This window comes from Manacus candei, unplaced genomic scaffold, assembly GCF_025592945.1.
Source record: "Manacus candei isolate 608988 ecotype Guabito, Panama unplaced genomic scaffold, ASM2559294v1 h1tg000038l, whole genome shotgun sequence".
Taxonomy (NCBI): domain Eukaryota; kingdom Metazoa; phylum Chordata; class Aves; order Passeriformes; family Pipridae; genus Manacus; species Manacus candei.
This window is the reverse complement of record NW_026138086.1, coordinates 317,791-341,075: the sequence shown is the minus strand read 5'-3', so window position 1 is coordinate 341,075 and position 23,285 is coordinate 317,791. Positions and strand designations below refer to the sequence as shown.

The window sequence follows — 23,285 nt, the reverse complement described above, 5'->3', positions numbered from 1 at the left end:
GAGAGAGGGAGAGAGGCTGAGTCTCCTCCTGAAAGCCCAGTCACGCTTCCCAGCAAGGAAACATGTGTTCCCTCCCCGCACATGGATGTACTGCTCGACCTTCAGAGAGGCAGGAGAGAGAAAATGGCTTTAAATAACTTCCCCTTCAGATCAGTGGGCACCGAGTTCCACTCAGCCCTAAATTGTTCTTGCTCTGCTCTGGCCTGTGGAGCATGTGGAGATAAGAGCTTTGCTCCAGCAACCCAGTGAGGGAGAAAAGGGAGGAAAACTCTGGTGTTTTAGCTCATCTCTCCAAACTTCCTTGCAGAGGCAAAACCTGGGGCTCGGGGGCTCTGAAATTCTGCCAAGAAAACCATGTCATTTCCAGCTGCCCCAAAAATCAACACCTATTCATTTCCTCAGCCAAGGAAACGAGCAAGCCTGATAATCCCCCAGCCTGATGAAAAAACCTGCCCAGGATTGTTGCAGGGGGGGAATTCGGTGCTCAGAGAACTTATTGATTGGAAGGGAGATGGAGAGGGAACAAGGGAATGTCTGACCCAACATCCATTTGTGCAGCTCCCAGTCCCCAGCCTTGCTGGTTGCTGTAATCTTGCTGGGTTCAATAATTGACAAGGTTTCAATCTGCAAAGCCTGTAAAAGCTGGTAGAGTCAGTACTTGCTGGCCTCTAAAGCACAGGCTCAGCTGTGACATTCACAGCATCCCAGACTGGTTTGGGTTGGGAGGGACCTTAAAGCTCATCCCATTATCCCCCTGCCATGGGCAGGGACACCTTCCATGACCTCTGAGGGCCCTCCCACCCAGGATTTTCGGGAGAGGACATGTCCAGCCCTGCACATTCTTTCCAGCAGTGACCAACACTGAATGCAAAGAGCAGGCAGGCATTCCCAGCCTCTGGCTTTTCAGGCACCTCCCAAGCAAAGATCACAGCCCTGTGCTGGACACACCAACTCTCCATGAATTTTTAATACTTCTACCTCCACATCTCCTCCTGTGCTCCCACACAGCAACAAACAGGGCTACCAAGAGCATCAGGGTCAGCCTGTGACCCCACATCTCCTCTGCTGCATCTGTTCTCTGTTTAACACCCCCCTCCCTGCAGCTGGAGAGCAGGGGAGCCCCAGCAGCCCCTTCCCCAGCTTGGAGGTGGCAGCAGCAGCTCCGTAATTGTCTCCCCAGCACTCAGAGGAACTGGGAGATCAAGGCTGAGCTGCTCTTACTTTTGTATTCCAGGTGGAAGCCGGCAGCAGAGACACTGATATCCGAGTAGAAATGCAGATAGAGCTGGTTTGAAGTGCTGTTGAGCAGAGCAGGCACTGTAGTCCCTGGGAAAACAAGAGGGGCACAAAGACAGTGAAGAGGATTTTTCTCCTCCTCCTCCTCCGTGTCCTCGGAGATTTGAGGCAGGAGAGGCTGAGAACAGAAAAGTCCTTTAAACTTAACAAGCTCCCCTGGTTTTGATCAGGTTCTAATGAGGCCAAGTGAGGAATACCCAGGGCCCCTCTGCAATGGCCTTTCCAACATCAGCTGCTGAATTTTGGCCTGTGAAGTCTCACCACGGGGCAGGCAAAAAGCATCAAGAAGGGAAGGGGGGATGAGGAACAGCGTGGGAGGAGCTCAGGGAAGCCCACACTCCTTCTCCTGCCTCATCCCCTGGAAGCTCTACCCCAGCCTCCCTTCTCCTCCCCACCCCAAAGCACCTGGAGCACATTTGGGTCTCAAACCAGCAAGAACTGGGCTCGTTGTTCTGCATCTGAAAGCTTCCCAAAGCTCTGGCTCCTCCCTGCTCTGCCAAAAGCCACAGTTCCCCACGGAGAGGCAAAAAACCAGAGTAGCCCTTCCCACCTTTTGGTGCAGGTGAGGTGTCTGAGCTCACCCCACACAACCCACCAGCACTGTGGGAATTCCCAATCCCAGGCTGTGGAACAAACCCCACTGGGATTGTGTTGGAGGCTCCCTGTCAGTGTTTCCCACAGGAAGACAGTCCCAACTCCCAACCCAACGGACCCAGCCTTAAACCTGTGCTGGGTTTTTGAAGCACTTAAAGCACAAGCTGAGTTTTAGGAGGTGAAATGCTGGGCTGGGCCCAGGGGGGTGCTGAGCACCTACCAGAGAAACTCCCCAGCATGGTGGCCGTGTTATCCCCTCCATCAAACACTTCCAGGGAATCCCAGTTCTGCTCAGTGACAAAACTGATCACCTGGATCTGCAGGGAAAGAAAAGACAAAAAAAAAACCCCCAAAAAATAACAGGCCAGTTCTTGCACTAATGGTAATAAATTAAATTAATCTGGTTAAAGGGTCACTAATCAAGTTGCCACACACCCTTATTTATCCTATTTAACTTGGAGGCCTCCTGCCTTATCTGGGCTTATCCAGCTATTTTTTCCCCTCCAACTCCAGACTCTGTGTCAGGAATGCTGTTTTCTGCTGCTCCCACAAAGAGAGAGCTCCTGCAACTGCACAGCTCATTTACAGCTGCTGAGAATCCCTTTCCCCCCCCCCCCGCCTTGTTTTGAGAAATCCCTGAAGACTTCCAACCCTTTCAAACCAAAGCAACCACCAGCAACCCACGAGCTAAAAGGAAACAAACAAAAAAACCCACATTAAACAACGGGATTTTTTTTTTTTTTTAAATCCAATCAAGTTTCTGCCTTTGCCTCGTTTGCTTTTAGTTGAATCACTCGAGCTGCATTTTCAAATTTCACCTTTCCCTGCCACGGCCCATAAGGTTTGGAGGCTTTAGGAAGTCACTTGACTCCATTAGTGAGAACATCAACACGATCCTCAAACGAGCTGAGAAATCTGCATTTACACCCAAAAGCAGCTCATCCCCGGGGCAAAGAGCTCCGTGTAATGGCCCGGATTTGTCTGCCACGATTACCATTAAAAGGGATTTTGTCTTTATTCCTTAAATACAGGGGGTTCAAAGCATTCAGTGTCCCACTAAAAACACAAAATCAAGTTTGGGGAACTGGCTGAGGGAGTGAGGGCAGCAGAGCTGAGAGGAAGCCAAAGGTGTTTGGGAGAAACCAGCTTTAATCTGTGAGCTCTTGATGAGATTTTCAAACACTGGGCACCTCAAATCAAACTGGGAGACCAAAACCCTAAAAAAAGACAAACCAGGAGCATAAATGACTTGTACAACTCGGCTGCAGACAAGGAGGATGCTGGAACTTTGGTCATTTGGGTGAGATTTCCCTCTTCTGCAGAGCCTCAGCTCTTTCAGATCTCTCTGGGTGAAGAATTCCTACCAATCCCAATGGAATTCAGCTGGATCCTGGCAGCACAGAGCAGGGAGGGGAGCTCAGTGCCCTCAAACCTCAGCTCCACACATGTGGGACACAACCCTGGGAACACCCTCCCTGTTTCTTTCCCCACAGTCTTATTATTCCATGTTTTTTTCCATGGAAAAAACTCCCTTTTCCCCCCCAGTCTTATTCCATCCACCCCAAACCCCCACTTGCCTCTGCCCCTCTAAACAGCAAATGCAACACACCCATTTAAATAATAAAAAAAATCAAATCAAACCCCATTATTTCGGCCACTTTAACCTTTCTTCCTCCTTGATTTCTTCTCCACAATAGAACAGGCTCTAAAGTTCCTCCAAAGGATTTTTTTAGCAGAAAGTAAGTGGAGTTCATCTGGCAGGAATTGCAGTGACCCCCACAGAGCCATCACTGCTCACACTGACCAAGCCAATCCCTCCCTTCCTGCCTCATTACACCCCTATTGTGATTTCCATTATTGAAAGTGGATTGAGAAGGAGCATTTTGTTTGCTCTTACATTTCCTAAATTATTTATTCTCCTCTCCATCCTCCCCCCCAACCCCCAACTTAACGGAATAAACATTTTTAAGGTCCTAATTCTAGTCTGACATGTGGATTCACAAGGGATCTGCATCTATTTACTGCCATGTATATAAATTAATTCACTCAGGAAGGTTTGCTATGGGGATGAATAATTCATGCCAGAAGTACCCTGATTACATAAAAATCCTGCAAGTGAGTCCTGCTACCAAGAAAGCTTTAATTTCACCTCCCCCCCTGATTTACAGTTGTTTAACCTTTAATTGTTGCACAAAACCAGGGTAAACTGATGCTTAAATTAGCATCTAATAAACAAAAGCAGGGACCAGGGAAGGGGGCAGGTTCTGTGGTGGGTCCAGCTCTGTGACCATCACCTTCCTCAGGTGTCTCCAGGGTCTCATCACCCTCCCAGTAAAATATTTCTTCCTAATATCTCATCTAAACTTCCCCTCTTTCAAGCTGTCCCAGGGGAAGGGGGTCACACTGAAGGACCAGGGTCCTGCTCTCCACCAAAACCCTCCCACCCCAGACCTGCCAACTGGACTTCCAGCTTGGCACTGGCAGAGCACAACCACAAAACACACATTTTTTTTGTTTGCCTGCATTCTGTGTCAGACCCCAAAATATCCCCTGCAAAAAAATCCCACCCAGCAGGAAAGGGATAAAAAAAAATAAAACAATGAAAAATAAAAAAAACAACCCCCAAAAAACCAAACCCCCCAAACTTTTAAACCATTAAGCCATTCCATTTCCCAGTTTTACATGAGAGCTGTGTCTGCACAACCCCAGAGGTGAGAAAAAACCAAATCTCTTATGAGTAAAGCCAGGCTTAACATCCTGCTGCAATTCCTGCTTCCCTCTGGGCTCAGCTGATGGGCAGGAACAGCTCCAAGGGGCTGGAAGGGGCACTGAGGGCTCACCCTCCAAACATGGGGGTGCAGAACACAGGCAGGTATTTACAAAGCTTTAAAAATTCACTGAGTTATCACCTCCCCACCCCAGGAATCTCCAGCAACCTGCACACTGCCTCAACCCTTGAGAAGTTTGGCTGGGCTAAATGGATCCTCCTGGCACTTGTGGGAGGTTAAAAAATGGCTAAAATCCCAGAATTTGCTGGACTGGGCACAGCAAAAGCCTGGCAGAGGGTTCAGAAGATCCCCCCAGGCTGGTGCTGTTTCTCTGTGATGCCCCCAGTGCTGCTCCCCCCCCAGCTCTGCCCACCCCAGAGCCAAGGTCAGGTGTGGTTCTGGGTTGTGATGTGGTGGCACCAGGTCACAATTCCCAGGTAAAAAAACTCCAGCCCGGGAGAGCTGAGCTGCTGTTCCAATAAACCCTGAGCCAAGAGCTGGGAGCTGCAAACCCATCAGCAAACACAGGGCAGAGAAACAAAAGCACTTAATGAACAAAACACCCCGTGAAGTGGTGCAAAGAGGAGGGGAAGAAACCCTCAGATAAGGAGATGTGGGATGAATGGGCCTGGCCAAGAATCCACCCCCTGTGTGTCACCCCGTGCCAGGCTCAGGGAGGGCACCTCAGGGGGCCCTTTGTCTCAGCTTTGGTCTCTGCTGTTGGGTTTAATTCTCCACATCCTCCTGCTCACGGGGCCATTCCTGCAGAGGAATGATAAGAGCCCACAGAAAGGATCTGGAGAGAGAGCTCATTTACCTGGAGACAGGGAGCAGCAGGGCTGGGATTGTACAGCCACACTGCTGCACCTCTGCACAGCCACGCTCCCACCATCCCAGAATTACAGCACTGCAAAGATCTACACCCAAAATATCCAAATATCCAAAACATTCCTCAGCACAGCCACACAGCCCCAGCTGTTTTTTTGCCCCAGGAGGCAAAAATCCATTGGAATCTTATCCTGAGCTGGGAGGGACCCACGAGGACCATCCAGTCCAGCTCCTGGCCCTGCACTGACACCCCAACAATCCCACCCTGTCCCTCAGTGTCCCTCAGCTCCCTTCAGGCACTGGAAGGTCACAATCAGGTCACCCCAAAGCCTTCTCTTGTCCAGGCTGAACAATCCCAATTTTCCCAGCCTTTCCTCACAGCAACCTGTGCCAGGTACCACCCCTTACAGTAAAGGATTTCTTCCCAATATCCCATTTAACCAGTCCTCCTCCAGCTTGAGGCTGTTAATTCCAGACTCTGCTGTCATAAATAAACCAAAGCAGAGCAACCATAAATAAACACCACCAGTTTAAAGCTCTCAGGTCTCTGAGCACCTCGTGTCTATTGAGCAGTCAGGAATCAAAGTCTGCTCCCTTTTTAGATCTCCTTAAAACTCTTCAGCTCCAGCAGAATTGGGAAAGGACCCACAAGGATCATCCAGTCCAACCCCTGGCCCTGCACAGACATCCCAACAATCCCACCCTGTCCCTGAGAGGATCATCCAAACCCTCCTGGAGCTCTGGCAGCCTTGGGGCTGTGCCCAGACCCTGGGGAGCCTGGGCAGTGCCCAACCACCCTCTGGGGGAAGAACCTTTCCCTGAGATCCATCCTAACACAACTTCAGGCCGTTCCCTGGGTCCTGTCCCTGCTCCCCCAGAGCAGAGCTCAGTCCCTGCCCACCCTGGCAGTCGCAGGGTAAGTGAATATTTGATCCCAGAGAATTCCACCTTCTTTCCTGGGACAGGCAGAGATTCACAACACGTGGCCTCTCTAAGAGCCCCAGACACTGTTTCCTCCTGTCTCTGACACTGTACCTGGATCCCTGCTCCTTCAGGGACTGTGATCTTCCACACACAGTTGAGGCTGTTCAGGTAGGGCTCGGGGAACCCCGGGGACAGGATGGTTCCCTTGCGCTCCGTCAAATTCCCACCGCACGGCACTGGAAGGAGGAAACCACTGTTGGAAAGTGGAATTTGCAATTGGCTTTATGCTGAAAACACCTTGCAAACACCCATCCACGGACAGAAAAGCAAGAACTGGCTCATGATTAAAGGATAGTATAAGTAACCCCAATAAATAAAGGATAGTATAAATAAACCCAAATCAAGATTTGTATAAATAACCCCTTTTCAGTGAATCTCTCCCGTAGCTTCTGACAGGGCAGTGCCCAGCCCTCAGGTGTGGGGAACACATCAGCCAGGAGACTGATGCTTCAGGAATTGCTCTTCTCCAGAGGAGGAGAAAGCAGCTTTCAGACAGATCTGGTTCATTCCAAGTGCTGTCCCAGATCTCACAACAACTGCTGGATCAAAAGGTCCGTTCCCTGGAATCTGAGGTTCAGCTGCTCTTGCTCAGAGGCAGGTTGGGCTTCTTTATGTAACAGAGAATCCCAGAATGGTTTGGGTTGGGAGGGACCTTAAAGCCCATCCAACTCCAACCCCTCACCACGGGCAGGGACACCTTCCACCAGCCCAGGTTGCTCCAAGCCCCGTCCAACCTGGCCTTGGACACTTGCAGGGACGGGGCAGCCACAACTCCCTGGGCAGGTTGTAAGAGGCATGAAAGAGGTTTTTCAAGTTCCACCAGTGGTTTGTTTTGCTGTGGATGTTTTTTTTCATAGAATCACGGGACACCCCGAGCCGGGAGGGACCCACAAAGTCCAACCCCCGGCCTTTCCCAGGACAAGCCCGAAAATCCCACCACGTCAAAGGACAAACTGCTCTGTCTCATCTCCCCCCGAGGTCACCTACCCACACAGGTGGGCACAGACACGTTCCACTGTGCCAGGGCCCCGGGCATGGTGAGGCACTCGATGGTGGGGGAGCCGTGCAGGGCGTAGCCGGGGCTGCACTCGAACCTCACCACGGCGCCCACGGCGAAGTCGCTGCCCAGGCGGCGGCCGTGGCGCGGCTCCGGCACGGAGCTGCACTGAGTGGCACTGGTCCTGGGCACGGCTGGGGGGCAGCAGGGACCAGGGGGCAAGGAGAGAGAGGGATGAAACACGGTCAGAGCACGCACGTTGGAAATATTGAGGGTTAAATCAAAGATCTGTCAAAGGCGGCGCGGAAATCCGGTTGTACCCAAAGTGCGAAGGGGCTGAGCCCAAACCGAGCCCACACTGAGTCCAAATGGAGCCCAAAAGAGCCCAGACAGCCCAAACTGAGTCCAAACTGAGCCCAGGCTGAAACTGAGTCCAGGCTGAGCTGAAACTGAGTCCAGGCTGAGCTGAAATCGAGCCCAAACCGAGCCCAAACCGAGTCCAAACCGAGCCCAAACCGAGTCCAAACCGAGCCCAAACCGAGTCCAAACCGAGCCCAAACTGAGTCCAAACTGAGCCCAAATTGAGTCCAAACTGAGCCCAAACTGAGCCCAAACGTGACCATTGAGGACAGAAAGCACTAACAGCATCATGGAATATCCTGAGTGGGGAGGGAACACAAGGACCACCCAGTCCAACCTCTGGCCCTGCACAGACACCCCAACAATCCCTCCCTGTCCCTCGGAGAGTTTCATCAGAACCTCTGCTTTGCTGAACTCTTTGAAGATCACAGTCAGAACTACAGTTGTTTGACAATAATTAGGCAGAAATTGGAGAGAACAGATCTCTGGATACTCTCCAAACCATGTTTCACTTCGCCCCCAGGGAAGGCACAGGTCACTCTGTTGTCTGTCCCCACTTTGCAGCAAAAGCTTGGTTACCACACACAACTCCAGAGAGCACGTGGGTGAGAAATCCCTCCTGTTTTCCCACTGTTCTGTGCATCACTGTCTATTTACTCCCATAAAATCCCTCAGTGGGGCCCTCCCAGTGCAACACAAGCTGTTACTGAGGGGATCAAGGGGCAAGAGTTTGACAGCAGGAGACCTAAGCTTGTGACACGCAGAGAGGGAGGATTTCAGAGCTGCCAGACAAGATTTCAGCTGCTTACACCCCGAAATGTGCTAAAATGCCACTGGGCAAAATTGCCAGGGGATAAATCTCCAAATTCCCTGTGTAACTCAGGGCATGACTCAGTGAGATGGTTCTGATACTAATCCTGGGACCAGCGAGGGCTGAGGCTGAGTGGGGATGAAAGGTCTGAATATAAACTACCTACAGCAGCCAGACAGCCCTGCCAGATCACTGCTCCCGAAATAACATTAATCCCTTGGGATATTTCCTGTTCGGGACCCACAGACACCAAAAGCAGCTCGGGACTCTTTGGGACATCCCCGTATTTTTGACCCTTATCTCGGGACCGACCTGAGGATGCCTCCAGAACACAACTGTACTCACCTTGGTAGACAAAATGAAAACCTTTGGCTGTGGATTGACCCTTGGAGCTAAATTTGATGAGGATCTGATTGGTGGTAGCTAAGGGCAAGGATTCACCTGGGTGGGGAGAAAGGCAAACAGGAGATGGAGATGCAAGCAAGAGCCACGGCAGTGGGACACACAGAGCAGGCTGGGGTTTGAACCTGCTCTTCCCAGCAGCAACAGGGACGTGCTTCCTACCTGTGTGAGAGCCTGAGAGGGAGCTGAGGAGCCTGGAGTGCTGGTTGGGGCCATCATGGACCTCCACGACGTCGTTGAGCGCGGTTTGGAAGAAGGCAAACTGCCCGAAGACCACTGAGGAGAGAGGGAGTGGAGGGGGCATGAGCCACACTGCTGTCCCTCTGCTGTGCCACCCCCAGCACCACCCCACACAGCCAGGAGGTGTTTTACAGGGCCATGGAATCAGGAACACCCTGAGCTGGAAGGATCAGCCCAGCCCAGTCCTGGGACATCCCAACAATCCCCCTGCTCCCAATGATGCCATGTATTGTCCCAGCACACACTGAGCTGTTTGGGCTCCTGTTTCAGCTGCTTTTATTCCAGGCAGAGACAAACAGGGCCTGACTGACAGCCTGGGAAGATGGGAACCCTTTATTTAGCCCCAGAGTGGGCCCAACAGAGGCAGCCCCAGCCTCCCCCGTGTTCCTGCCAGGGCTCCTTCCCACTGATTCATCATCCAAGAGGGAATCTGTGACTCATCCCCTCCCTGCCTGCACCACACGGGCTTTGTAATTCCACCGAGCCATAATTGTTATTTATTGTCTGTATTGAGCCTCTGTCAGGGAACTGGCTCCCCTTGGGTCAAGCATTGCACAAAACCTGGACAAAATAATCCCTGTCTTGAGGAACTTGATTTCCAGGTGGGATCTCTCTGCTCGGGGTGGATGGTTGGGAGAGAGGATATTCATGATTTTATTGATATTCAGTCCTGAACCTGCTTACAGAGCCTGCTAATGAGGGTGCTCTGGTCTCACTGCATACAGTAGATGTGTTTTTATTTATTTATTATTATTATTACCCTCATTATTATTATCACTGTTATTACTACTATTATTACACGTTATGATCATCATTATTATTACACTTTAAGGGATTTCATTCTTCCCATCACCACAGACTGACAGCTACCTCTGGATTCCCTTCTCAAATTAAGCTCTGACTGCAAACCCGTCATTTAAACCACTGAGACAGAAAGCAAAACAAAATAACCACAGAACCCCTGAGAAAAAAAAACCCTTCACTGAACTCTGACCCTGCTGAGGAAAGCACATGATTTTTAAAAATGATTATTGTTGTTGCTATCACTGTTGTGTTGTTGTTGTTGTTATCATTATTATTACTATTATTATTATTCTCCCTGCATACAGTAAATAGCCAGGAGCAGGCAGAGCTCATACAAGGGAGAAAATAACAATAATGAAATGATCAGAGCATTTTTTTTAGCTGAAGCAAAGAGGCTTCAGTTATTTATCTTTATTTTTCACAGGATAACAACAGGGTGTTGTTTTTTTTCCTGACACAAATCTGCACTTAGAAGCTTTTTTTTTTCTCTCCCTTTGTCTCCTCTCCTGGCTTTGCCTTTTCAAGCTCTTAAGTGCAGATTCACAAGCTGAGAGGTCTCTTGCTGTGAAATCCATCATCCACCAGGCCACCACATTTGTTCCCTGCACATCCAGGCAACATTCCAGCCCAGCTCTGATGTCAGGAACACTGGAAAAGTGACAGTAGCACCACCCCCTCCACCCCAAGAGTCCTGCTGCACAGAACCTGAGCAGGGCAGGGCTGGCAAATGCAGAACATCCCCTGCTAATGATTTTCCTGCTCCTTTTTACTGAGGATATTGAAAGGGAGCAGGGGGAGAAGAGGAACTCATTTCCACCCTGGGATCAGACTGCCTGGCCTTCTTGGTACTCTTTGTTTTTTAAGACAACACCAAGACCAGCTCAAGTAAAAGAGATCCAGGAGCTGTAAGAGCAGTGTTGGTACTTCATCAGGAACTCAGATGGATCCTGGATACACACAGGAATTCATGGAATCCCAGGCTGGTTTGGGTTGGGAGGGACCTTAAAGCCCATCTCATTCCATGGGCAGGGACACCTTCCACTGGACCAGGCTGCTCCAACCTGGCCTGACACACTTCCAGGGAATTTGAGTGTTTCTAACTGAGTTCTGGACACAGAATCCTCATTTCCCACTCTGCCATCCTGGCACAGGGAATCCCAAGCAGCTGGAAGGGCCGTGGGGACTGAGGGGATCAATACAATGCTCTGAGAGCAGCACCAAAGAAGAGCATTTAGAGCCCCTCACCTGCCAGAGCTCTTTAAGGACTTCAAATTCCCTTCAAACAGGAAAATCAACCACTACCAACCCCCAGCAGCTTCTAGAACATTCTTAACTCTTGTATTCAAGCTCTGACCCAACCTAAGGAGCACCAAAGCCTAGAAAAAGAACAATGATCCTTATAAATGGATCTGGCTTTGGTTTGTACCCAGTTTTAGAATTTAATTTACATGCCCCTACCCATGGCAACGGGTTGGAATGAGAGGATCTTTAGGGTCCCTTCCAACCCAAACCATTCCATGCTTTTTCCATGTTACTTAGAAATAAAAAATGACCCTTAAGTCACATCCACAAACCCACCCACAACAAACAGCATCCAACAGCACCACTTGTTTTCCAGCCTCCCTTGTCCCCGTGTCCAGATGCACTTGTTTCACTGCTTTGCTCAAGCCAAACAAAGCAAGCAAGAGCTGCAGAGCAGGACAGAGTTCCAAAAACACCCAGATACAATACCATAGTCCTTGGGCACCACGATGAAGTACAAGCAGGCCTGGCCAGTGGTGTAGTTTTGGGGGTAATTCGGAGACAGGACGACGCCGTCGGAGCCCGTGTACTGACCCCCACAGGGAGCTGCAAGGGACAGCAACAAGGGGTCATTCCCAGGGCCTGCAACACCAGCTGCTCCCAGAGTGCTGGACCCTGTCAGTGCCCCCAGCCACGATCCACCCCCTGCTCCAGGTGATCCCTGGGAGTTCCCATTAAGGAAAACCAGGCCCCGAAATCATCCCGACTTCACCTTTCATTATCCAGCCGTGCTGGGGAAGGGATGGGAGTGGTGCAGGATAATGTGGGATAACTGCTCCCCACCTGGCTCACAGCTCAGGGCCTGGCAGGATGAGTCCCTGCTTTTTTTTCACCCTCCCTTTCCAAAATCAGGGATTTCCTTCTTCCCCCTCAGCACAGACCGACAGCTACCTCTGGATTCCCTTCTCACATTAAACTCTGACTGCAAACCCATCATTTAAACCATTAAGTCAGAAAACAAAACAGAAGAACCACAGAACCCTTAAGAAAATAACACATCTTGTTTTCTCCCTAAACTCTGACCCTGCTCAGGAAAGGGTTTTGATTAGCAAGGCTCAGGTTTTAGCAAATGTTTAAGTGGCTTCCTGAGTCCTGCCCTGCACCAGGGGCACAGGATCTCTGTGGCCAGTTCCCTCTCACCCCAAAGAAGGTTCAAGAAACCTCTTATAAACTCATATAAATCAGCTCCCCCTGATTTTAACACTTTAAAAAGCCTGAAAAAATGACAAAAGGCTGAGAATCCCCCTCTCTCTGCAAAAAGCAACACCAGGTTGGCGACTGTGACAACGAAAGGTTCGGCACCGGGCAGGTTGTTCCCACAGGGAATTACCTGTGCAGGTGGGGCGGGGTTTGTTCCAGGTGGGTTTTCCATCCCCTCCCATGATGCAGGTGAGGGTGGAGACCCCCTGGATGTCGTAGCCCCCGTCACAGTAGTAGGTGATGGTGGATCCCAGCTTGAGGTCCGAGCCCACGCGGGTGCCGTTCCTGATGGAGCCCGGGTCGAAGCACGACTCCCGGGGGTTTTCTGGGGGAGACAATTCCCAAGAGCTTCACTGGTCTCGTAAAATCACCCTAAAATTTTGGTCAGTTACGTTTTGGGGGTGTTTTTTTTGCTTTTTTTCATCTGGGGATGTCGCTGAAGCACATCACGAAGGGCAGGAGCACGTGCAGGGCTCAGGGCTCAGCTCCCTCGTGCTGGCCCAGACCTTCCTGGGATGCCCAGAACCAGCACTGGAAGGAGGAAGGTGCCAGTTCACTCACATATTTACAGGTACCCAATATCCACTCAACGAGGCAAAGTCTTGATTTCCCAGAATCCCTGAGGTTGGAAAAGCCCTCCCAGTCCAGGGACTTCCACCTGGGCCCCATCCCCACCTTGTCCCCCAGCCCAGAGCACTCAGTGCCACCTCCAGCCCTTCCTTGGGCACCTCCAGGGCTGGGCACTCCAAACCTCCCTGGGCAGCCCCTGCCAAGGCCTGACCACCCTTTCCAGGCAGAAATTCCTCCTGATGTCCAACCTGACCCTCCCCTGGCACAGCCTGAGGCCGTTCCCTCTCCTCCTGTCCCTTGTTCCCTGGGAGCAGAGCCCGACCCCCCCTGGCTCCCCCCTCCTGTCAGGGGGTTGCAGAGCCAGAAGGTCCCCCTTGAGCCTCCTTTTCTCCAGGCTGAGCCCCCCCAGCTCCCTCAGCTGCTCCATTTAACTTTCCCCACTCCCTCTCCTTGCACAGGAACAGGCTGGGAGGAACTTTGCAAACCAGGACACACAACCCCAGACTGAACATGGAGCGGATTTCAGACGTGCCACATCTGTTCCCATCATCTCCTGGCACCCCACACTCCTGGATCCAAGAGCTGTCTCTGCTCTCACCGTGGAAATTCAGTGCCATGTGTGAGCTGGGTGACTCTCCAGATGTGCAGCACGGCTGCAATTATGCCAAAATGATTACAAGCACTTAAACAAAATGAAGACATTTTTCTCCCTGTTCACTCTGCCCTGCAGAGTTAAAAACTCCATTTACATATGAAAATTCCAGTAAAGACCACGGAGCTGTCAGGTCTTGGATACTTCTTTCCCTCTTCTTCTAAGGTTTTTTTTTTTCCCCTTTTTTTCTTTTTTTTTTTTTCCTTTTTTTTTCCCCCTGCCTGAAATATAATTAGGGGCTTTGATTAATCCTGCTCTTTTGTCATTTGGAAATTGCTCATTAAAGCTGAGGGCTTTCCTGAGAGCAGTGGCTCTGTGAACAATTAGAATGTGTTTAAGCATTAAATCATGGCCTTTCAGTACTTGGGGAAGGTGTGGAGGGAGAAACAGAGAACAGCAAAGCCCCCAGACCTTGCTTTTGTTTTTCTGCAGTGAAAAATGGGATCAGCTCCAAGGATTCCTTCACCACTGGGGATCCAGGTGAACAGGGAACAAAGGGATGTGAAATGTTTCCACCAGGAACAGCAGCCACGAGGCCACTGGTTTTCCCTCCACCACCAACCTGGCCTGGAATGTTCCCAGGGCTGGGGCAGCCCCAGCTTCTCTGGGCATCCACACCAGCTCACCAGGAGCCCAGCACACTCCAAAACTCCTCCCAAGTCCATGGATCACCTTTTCCATAAGGACACAGAGCTGATTTTCAAACAGCATCACCCAGTTCTGACTGTTTTCAAGCAGTGCTGGGTGTTGTTAAACAGCCTGCCTTGCAAGGAATTTTACAGCACAGCGTTCCTGTGGGGAGTTTCCACCTTAAATAACCCATAAATAATGCTGAGTGGATGTTTATAAGCTCAGGATGGGCAAAACAGTTCTGGCAAAATAATCACGAATTTCAAATTGGGCTGGGGATGGTTTGTTTTGGGGTTTTTTTTTCCATTCCTTTGGAAGGGTGAAAAGTAATCAGCTTTGCTTCATTTGCTTTCCATTTCATGCCTCTTCACTTCTGGCCCATAAGAGAAAGAGGAGTTACTAAAAAGCATGAGGAAATCTCCCACTTTGGAGCTCCCAGCCTGGAAACTCCTTCCTGTGCCCTTCATCCAAACCCCCACGTGCTCCTGAGGTCACCCCTCACCTCTCCAGCACGAGAGGCCAAGCCCAGTTCCACAGAACACCTGGAGCTGTTCTCCCCACACCCCAAACCAGTCCCTGCAGCCCAGAGCAGGCTGGAGGAATCGTTTCTTTCCAGCTCTGCTTCCATCCCCCAGTTTTTGCTCCTTCTCCCTGCTCTGACTCGTCAGATCCCGCTTCTGCAGAGCAGATTTTTACTCCAGCTCGTAACAACTCCCTTCTTCCACCTACTCCAGGCACAAACAAGGGGTGCACCTGCCAAAGCCGCCTTCTTCTTCCCCCTCTCCCCACCAGCAGTGCCAGGTCTGTCACTTCCCAGCTCGTTCCAGAGCTAAAAACACCCGGGGATCTCTCCAACCACCACAGCTGAGGCCACCACACTGTTTTACTGCCTCCCTCCTTCCTTTGCCTCCTTTGAGGAGCTGGAGCGTGTCCAGAGCTGGGAATGGAGCTGGGGAAGGGGCTGGAGCACCAGGAGCACAAGGAGCTGGGGGGGCTCAGCCTGGAGAAGAGGAGGCTCAAGGGGGATCTCATGCTGGAGGAGTTTTAAGGTCCCTCCCAGCCCAAACCACTCTGTCAGTCTGTGAAGTGGCATCTTCTGCTCACCAGAGACAGAACTATTTGATTTCAGTGTGGAGCAAGAAATATTATACACAATACAGCCTGGACAGTAAAGGGATGTTTTCTGGGAATCTCCCTTGATTTTCTTGAAAGAAAAAAAAGTAAAGACTTTCTTCTCTGTTCACAAAAGTCCCACAAAAAAGCAGCCACTCGTGACAGATCCCACAGCCCTTTTCTGCTGCTGTCTTAGCTGTGTTCATGTTACCTATGCACCCTGGCTCTTTCTCCAGCCTCCAGAATTCCCCATTTTCCCTACATGCCTCTTAAATGTGTTTTGGTCGTGGCAGAACCTCGGGATGACTCCCAGAGAGAGGCTCCCCTGGCGCCTCGAGCCTCTCCCACTCGGTCCAGCTTTGCTTTAACCTGATTAGAGCACAGGGAAGGTGCCAGTGTTTGCTGAGTGAGCCAGGCCAGGCGTGCCCAGGCGTGCCCAGGTGTGCCCAGGTGTGCCCAGGTGCCCACCCTCACCTGTGTACTCGATGACAAAGCCGGTGTTGCTGACGGAGGCGTCGCTGCGGAACGCCAGGAACAGGCTGTTGCTGCTGCTCTCGATCCTCTCGGGGAGCTGGGAGCCATAAAAGCTCCCAATCAGGGGGCTCAGGGAGTCAGGGCCATCGTAGATGTGAAGGAAATCATAGCCAGGCTCCAGGCTGAAGCTGCAAAACCAAAGGAGTGCTTGGAGCAGGAGAACTCCTGATGTACAGGACATTCCACAGATGCACGTGCTGCACCACAGTTAAATTTAAATAAGCCCTCTCAGCAAGGTATTTCAGAATTAAAACTACTCAGCGTGTTTCCTCCCAGGGTTTTTTTTGTGACCAAAACAATATTTGGCAGAATTATGTTCTGTTAAAGCAGCTGATCTGAGGGGATGCTTCTGGCACACAAACACTGTGCAAAAACTGTGCATGTCAAAGAGGAGCTGCAGCTGAGATATGATGTTAATCTGATGTTCCCAGATTAATGCCTGGGATATAATATCCTGGTTGCCCAGGATATGGGACCATCCCACCAGGTTTGGTTTGGCTCCTTCACAGGGACTTGCAGCCCCTGGTGCCCCCTCCCCGTGCCCAGGGACAGCCCCAGAGGGTGCCCAACCCCTTGGGTACTCACATGTTGAACACCAGGGCAATGACATAGTCTGGAGACACCGTGAGCTTCCAGTCACACTCCTTGCCAGGGGGGTAGGGCTCGGGGTACTGGGGGGACAGGATCACCCCTGAGGGGCCCGTCAGGATCCCTCCACAGGGAGCTGCAAACACAAAGAACAGGCAAAGGGGGCAGGGGTTGTGTCACAGAGACTGAAAAACCAGCAGGTGAGGTGCAGGGAAGGCAAAGCAGGGAGCTGTGGGTAGGTGAGGTGTCAGGGAGGCAGCTGACACTGAGATATCCTGGAATATCCTGAGCTGGAAGGGACCCACGGGAGTGTTGGAGTCCCAGTCCTGTGTTACAGGAGGTTGTGGTGGCTCTCCCAGAGGTCATTCCAGAGGTGACACACACACACACAGAGCCAGGGATGCCACCACAACCCTCCTGAGATCTGTAAGTGAGCAACCAGAGGGACAGAGAGTTATTTTATGCTTTTCTGTTGCATTCCTTCAGGCAGCTCCCAGCCCCAGTCTGTTGCTAACCAAGTGCAAACATGTTGTCTGGGCCTGATGGCTCATTCGTGTTTATTCCAGTTACCAACACATTAAATGGCAAGCTGATTGAAAAATCAATTATTACTTTTTTAAGGCTGGAAGTGCCTGCTTGTGTTTCCACCGTGGCAAACAGGAGTGATTTTCTGCTGTCAGCCTTTCTGCAGCCTCCTCGGGAGGGTCGATGCTCTGAGATTCCCCTGGTGCTCAGATCAATCCTCCCAGATTTGGGATGGGGGGAGAGGGAGGGGAGGACAGTCTGTGTTAAACTCGGGGGTCTGACACCAGCCTAAGGCAGCAAAGGGGTGGGAAATGAGCTGGGATGGGGCAAAAGTGGTTGAACAAATCCAGGGAGGGATGTTCCACGAAGGAGTGAGCACGTGTGGGCTTTGGTATTTTTCTATTTTTATCCTGTGGGCTTTCCTAAAGCCTGTAAACACACAAGAATCTCCAGACATTGGGTAAAACACAGTGGGGCTGGTCTAAAAAGGTCACAGTGGAGATTAAACCAGAGACTTTCCCCCAAGGCCCCAAGTCCAGCCACAGGAGGGCTGTTATCCCTCTGGGATAGACAAGGAAATCACAGCACAGACACGAAAGAATTTGGTTGAGGGTCGCCCACAAACACCTTGGAAGAACCACAAGCACCTGTTCTGTGTCCATTCACCTTCATCTGAACCCCAAGGGTGCTTTCCCCTTCCACTCAGGGGAAAATCCAGAAGAAACCAAAGTGTGAGGACTCAGTGTTTGAAAAGCCCGAGGGAGACGATTCCTTTGAAAATCCCACCCCCTGCTCTCCAAAGGATTTAAAGCAGCAAATGATCTCAGCCACTGCTGTTTGGAGCTGGCCAGGATACAAACTTCAAATACCCCAAAGCTCCTGGGGCTGTCTCAGCCGAGGTTCCTGCTCAGCCCACGTCGTTCGTTCAGGGACCGAGGAAGTCGTGCAAAGATGTGAAAATCCATTTGAAATGCTAAATATGTAAAATCCAAGCTTTCAATTTAACACCCTTCCCCAGCTCAAGCTCCAACCAGGCAGCCTGTCCCCCCCAGTTCCTGTGAAACTGGTATTTGGCCACTGATTGTTCCTCCAAACCCTTTGTCACTGGAGAAGGGAAGGAGCAGGATGTTGTTTGCAGCTTCTTCAGGGAGTTTATGACTCCAGGTCAAACAGGAGGTGACCTGTGGGAACTCATCTCACTCCAAGATAAAGGCACTGGCTGCTTTTCTCTGCAAAGGACTCAGAGTTCAGCTCCTGGTGGGAAAACTCCACGGGAAAATGAAGAGATGGGCATGACATCCAACACCATGATTTAGTTACAGCCCTGGGAAGATTAAAAGAACTGTCTCTGGGAGGCTGAGGAGGTGCCACACTCAATCCAGAGTCATTCAGAACCCAAGTCCTCCTGCTGCACAGACCCTGGGCATGAAGTGTGATGTTAGAAAGTGAATTAATTGGTTTTTCTTGCTTGGGGTAACAGTGCCCAAGCAGCAATGAAGATTACAGGTAAAGTCATTTGTGGTTGGCATTTAATTGGCCAGCAAATTTGGTGTTTATTGCTCTGGAGTGCTTGGCATGACTGGGTTTTGGATGTGTTAAAAAGAATCCCTTTTAGGAGCTTCTTTTATTCCTTTATGAGCCCAAAGAAAATGTCAGAAAGCCCTTTCTCGTGGCAGAGTTTGCTGTCTCCTCATGCAGAAATGATTCACCCACGGCCCCAATCCTCTCCACCAACCTGAGTTTTAAAGGAGCCTCTAATTTGGCCTTGTCAGGTTAAATATCATCCCTTCCACTGCACCGTGTCCTGGGAGCTCCCAGCATGAACTAGATCCTCCTTGTCCCAGACACTCCAGGGATCAACCCAAAACAGTTCTGTGGGACAGGCACACCTGGAAATGCACCTCTTGGGACCAGGTGGGACCTCCAGGTCCAGGAGCCTGGGAAGGGGAAGGGGCAGGGAGGTCGGTGGGGGGTGGCTGAGTGTCCTTACCTGTGCAGGAGGGAGGGTCTGGCTGCCAGAAAAACCTGTTCTCCACCTGCACACAGGTGATTTGGGCCTCCCCTTGCAGGGCATAGCCCGGGTTGCACTGGAAGGTGATGGAATCTCCTGCCTCCTTGCTGTCCCCGCTCCGGCTCCCGTTCTGGGGAATTCCCGGGTCGTTGCAGGACGTGGCAGTGGAAACTGAGGAGTAAATCAATATATATTACACACCTTTATCTGCTGCAAGGCTTAGAGCACATAAATATATCTCTATTTATTTCCTACAGCAGCTGGACCCAGTCTCTGCCCTCACACACACACCCAAGCCATGACTTGTCCTCCATCCCTCCTCCTCCTCCTCCTCCTCCTCCTCCAGTATCCCACAGAGTTTCCCCACACACAAAAACTGGCTTTTCCTTTGCTCTGAGCATCTGCCACTGTAGCTGGAAGAGGCTCTGGGGAGCAGCAAGTTCTGCCCTGCACAGAGGGCAGGTTTGCTGTTCACTCAGTGATCCACACACCCACTGATCTCCCGTGGCAGTTCTGTAGGATTCTGTGTCAGGCATGGGCTGCAAAAGCAACTCATCCACCAGCACTTCTCACTTCCCCTGAGTGGTGAGGAAATGCAGCCTCAAAACCTGTGAAGCATCAAGCCTGACCTTTCAGGAAGGCACGTGCTTCCCTCCCAGACTTGCTGCTGCATCTCTTTGAGGTCTGAGATGTCCCCCCTGGGCTCCTTCCCAGCCAGGGACAGGCAGCACAACTTCACTGCTCCCTGAGCTCAGCACCTCAGCTGCTGCCCAGCAGGGCAAAGTCCTGGAGTAAAGAAGTTTTGCAAGCTTCTCTACCTCATTAAAGTTCATAAGATCCCAAAAACTGTTCACTCCTGGGCTTAGGGCTGGCTACTTAGTCACACCTGGTGAACAAAGGCTTTGAGCAGGAGCGGTCAATAAAGCCCAGCTCCAGATCAGGCAGCAGAGCAGAGCTTATTTCCTGCTAAGTTGATGAGAGTCCATTACACCCAGGCAGTTTAGAGAAAGCTGCTCTCAAAAGAGCCAGAGGAAATCCCCTCTCTTTCTGTGCAGCTGAAGATAAGCAAGTTCACAGCCCAGGCTGGTCCTGCCCAGCAGGATGAGACACAAGCCTGGCAAAATAAAAAAAAAAGGGGATGGCCCAGCTGTGCTGGGTGACACAGAGCTCTCCCTCTGCTTTGGTCATCCCAGAAGGCCTAAAATCCAGGAGAAATTCTCCCCAAATTGCTGTCTGGCTCCCCCAGCCACGCAAGGCAGACTGGACAGAAAGCTATGGAGAAAAACTTGGGAGAGGCAGGATAATGCTTGGATGTGCCTGAGTGCCAGGAAGGTCAGACCATCAGTCACCAAACCCACCTCCCTGTTTATTACCAGCTCCAAAATCAGCACCTGCAGGTTGGTTACTGGACAAGGTGCAACGTGGAACCCCCTGTGAAGGCTGGAATGTGTCACCCCAATATAATTGGAATTAATGTGTTTGCAGGGCTGAGCTCAGGCAGAGCCAGACTGCAGCACCCCCCCCCAGCCAACAGAGCTGATTGTGACCTGCCTCTCATCTCAGGGGAGCCAATTTGGGGGCTTTTAACCAGGCTTGGTTTTCAGAGCCCACTGCCCAGCAGCTCTCAGAGCAGCAGGGGTGGCAGCCAGAGCTCTGGGGCAATGGGGTGGAAAAGAGCTGTAATTCCTTCTTGTGTCTTCCACCCCTGCCAAGTCAGCACTGTGGAGGTAACTGGAGCAGGGGGGAGCAAGGCATCACCTGCCAGGACAAAATACTGCAGTTTGAACTCGATTTGCAGAGTCTGCACTCCACTGGCAGAGCTGGAGGACACACAGTGCCTGTCACTGCTCACTGCAATGTCACCCCCAGCACGACTCTGGGGGGACTGAAACCTCTGCTCAGCAAAGCTGGGGCTGGATATGATGAGGGAATCACAGAATCCCAGAATAGGCTGAGCTGGGAGGGACCCCCAAGGAGCATCCAGTCCAACCCTCAGCCCTGCACAGGCCCAGTTCTCCTCTTGCCAGCCCAGAGCTTCACTCCCTGCCAGTGCTGATCAAGGTGCAGGAGGCTGGGTGGCTCAGACATGGGGATTTCCAGCCCTCCACAACCTCCCTCTGTACCAGGGGGGCTTCTCCAGCTCGGAGCCCCTCAGGTGCCCCCTCACAGGGTAAAAGGGCTGGAGGATGATCACAGAAGCACAGAATTGGAAGGGACCCTCAAGGATCATCCTGTCCAACCCTGGCCCTGCACAGGACCATCCCCAAGAGTCACCCCCTGTGCCCCAGAGGATCAGCCAAACCCTCCTGCAGCTCTGGCAGCCTTGGGGCTGTGCCCACTGCCCTGGGGAGCCTGGGCAGTGCCCAACCAGCCTCTGGGGGAAGAACCTTTGCCTGAGATCCAACCTGAGCCTGCCCTGACACAGCTCCAGCCATTCCCTGGCTGCTGTCCCTGCTCCCCCAGAGCAGAGCTCAGTCCCTGCCCCTCCTCTGCCCCTGCCCAGGCAGTTGGAACTGCACTGAGGTCTCCCCTCAGCCTCCTCTTCCCCAGCTGAACACCCCAAGTGCCCTCAGTGTCCTCCCCCGGCTCCAAACCCAGGCCCTTCCCCTGCCCACCTGAGAACTGGATGGCAAAGCCCTGCTTGCTGGTGAAGAAGTCGGTGTTGAACTGCAGGATGAGGGAGTTGAAGGTGCTGTGCACGTCCCCAGGGAGCCCCGACCCGCTGAGCTCCCTCAGCAGGATCCCCTTCTCCACCGGCCCGTCCCAGATCCGCAGCACGTCGTGGAACTCCTCGGTGTGGAAAACCATGAAGTGGAGCCTGGGGGGGGCAAACCCAACTGCAAGTCAGACCACAGACAGCTCTGGAAGGATCAGGAATGTGCTGGGTACCAACCTGAGGTGGTTTGGCCCACAGGGAATGTGTTCCCTCACCTACAGCTCAGCCTGGAATGACTGTGTCGGTCCTTCACCCAACCCCAGTTCCTCCCTGATAAATCACATCCATGGACCAAAACCAGCCCAGGCAGGAACAGTAATGTCTTCTGGGAAACCAGGTTCTGAGAAACCTTCCTTCTGAGAATCCTGAGCAGCCCTGGAAGTGGGTCCTCTCCTGAGCAAACAGAATCACTGATCTCTCCTAAAAGTGTTTTCAGGAACGAGGTAAAGGTCCAAAAGCCCGTTGTGGGCAGTGAAAATGTCCCTGGCCAGAACAGACTGTTGGTTTTACAACCAAAGGGGCTCAGCCATTGCAATGAGCAGCTGCCACACATGAAAGGCTGAGGGAGCCACCAGCTAAAGGCTGGAATCACGGAATCATGGAATGTTCTGAGCTGCAAGGGACCCACGAGGATCATCCAAGTCCAAATCCTGGCCCTGCACAGACACCCCAACAATCCCACCCTGTCACTGGGAGCCTTGTCCAAACACTCCTTGATTTCTGGCAGGTTTGGGGCCACGATCACCTCCCTGGGGAGGCAGGTGATGGATCAGGGATCAGTCCCTTCCACTCCTGCACTTCAAATGCCAAGTGAAGAGGAGGCATTGAATTGCCCCTGTTTGTGATTGCCCTGTCAGCACTGGGGGAAAGACTCTCTGACACAACAAAACCAGGCAACTTGAGCCACCCCAGCGTGAAATGGGGACAGAAACCTATAAAGGGAAAAAATCTACACAAAATAAAACCAGCAGGTACTGTGCTTAAACCCCTGACAGTCCACAGAGGGAAACGAGGAAGAATTCACTTGGCTGCTTTCCCATTTATCCGGGGCAAACATAAATAAATCAGGGAGAACCATAAAAAGGGGAGGGGGGGTAAAAAGCCCCCACTGCAACAAAATGATGCCCACAGAAAGCTGGGAGAAACCTGAAGAGCTGACTCATAAATCCACCCAGCAGAGACCTTGAGCAAAGAGAAAGGCAAAGGCAGACTGGAGAGAAAATCAGGATGGATGGTGCAGAGCTGTTCTCCACGGCTGCCTCGGCCTGGTGACGTTTGTGCTCAGGCAGAGGGGGCCCAAGGAGCCAGAACTGCTGGAAAAACCCAGGGCTGGAGTCACTGGAGCCAGAGAGATGCTGCC

The 23,285-nt window shown here is 51.7% G+C and overlaps 1 protein-coding gene across 1 annotated transcript in view; it reads right to left on the bottom strand.

The window, feature by feature from the left end:
- CSMD2 (CUB and Sushi multiple domains 2) overlaps positions 1-23,285 on the bottom strand; it is a 245,256-nt gene that overhangs the window by 57,301 nt on the left and 164,670 nt on the right. The window contains exons 27-38 of the mRNA XM_051794414.1: positions 21,825-22,027; positions 19,189-19,380; positions 16,671-16,809; positions 16,026-16,213; positions 12,717-12,911; positions 11,816-11,932; positions 9,203-9,316; positions 8,984-9,079; positions 7,458-7,661; positions 6,522-6,646; positions 2,111-2,207; positions 1,222-1,326 (exon numbers count right to left, since the gene is read on the bottom strand). Of these exons, the coding sequence (XP_051650374.1) occupies positions 1,222-1,326; positions 2,111-2,207; positions 6,522-6,646; positions 7,458-7,661; positions 8,984-9,079; positions 9,203-9,316; positions 11,816-11,932; positions 12,717-12,911; positions 16,026-16,213; positions 16,671-16,809; positions 19,189-19,380; positions 21,825-22,027 (1,775 nt within the window). The remainder of the gene's footprint in view (positions 1-1,221; positions 1,327-2,110; positions 2,208-6,521; positions 6,647-7,457; positions 7,662-8,983; positions 9,080-9,202; positions 9,317-11,815; positions 11,933-12,716; positions 12,912-16,025; positions 16,214-16,670; positions 16,810-19,188; positions 19,381-21,824; positions 22,028-23,285) is intronic.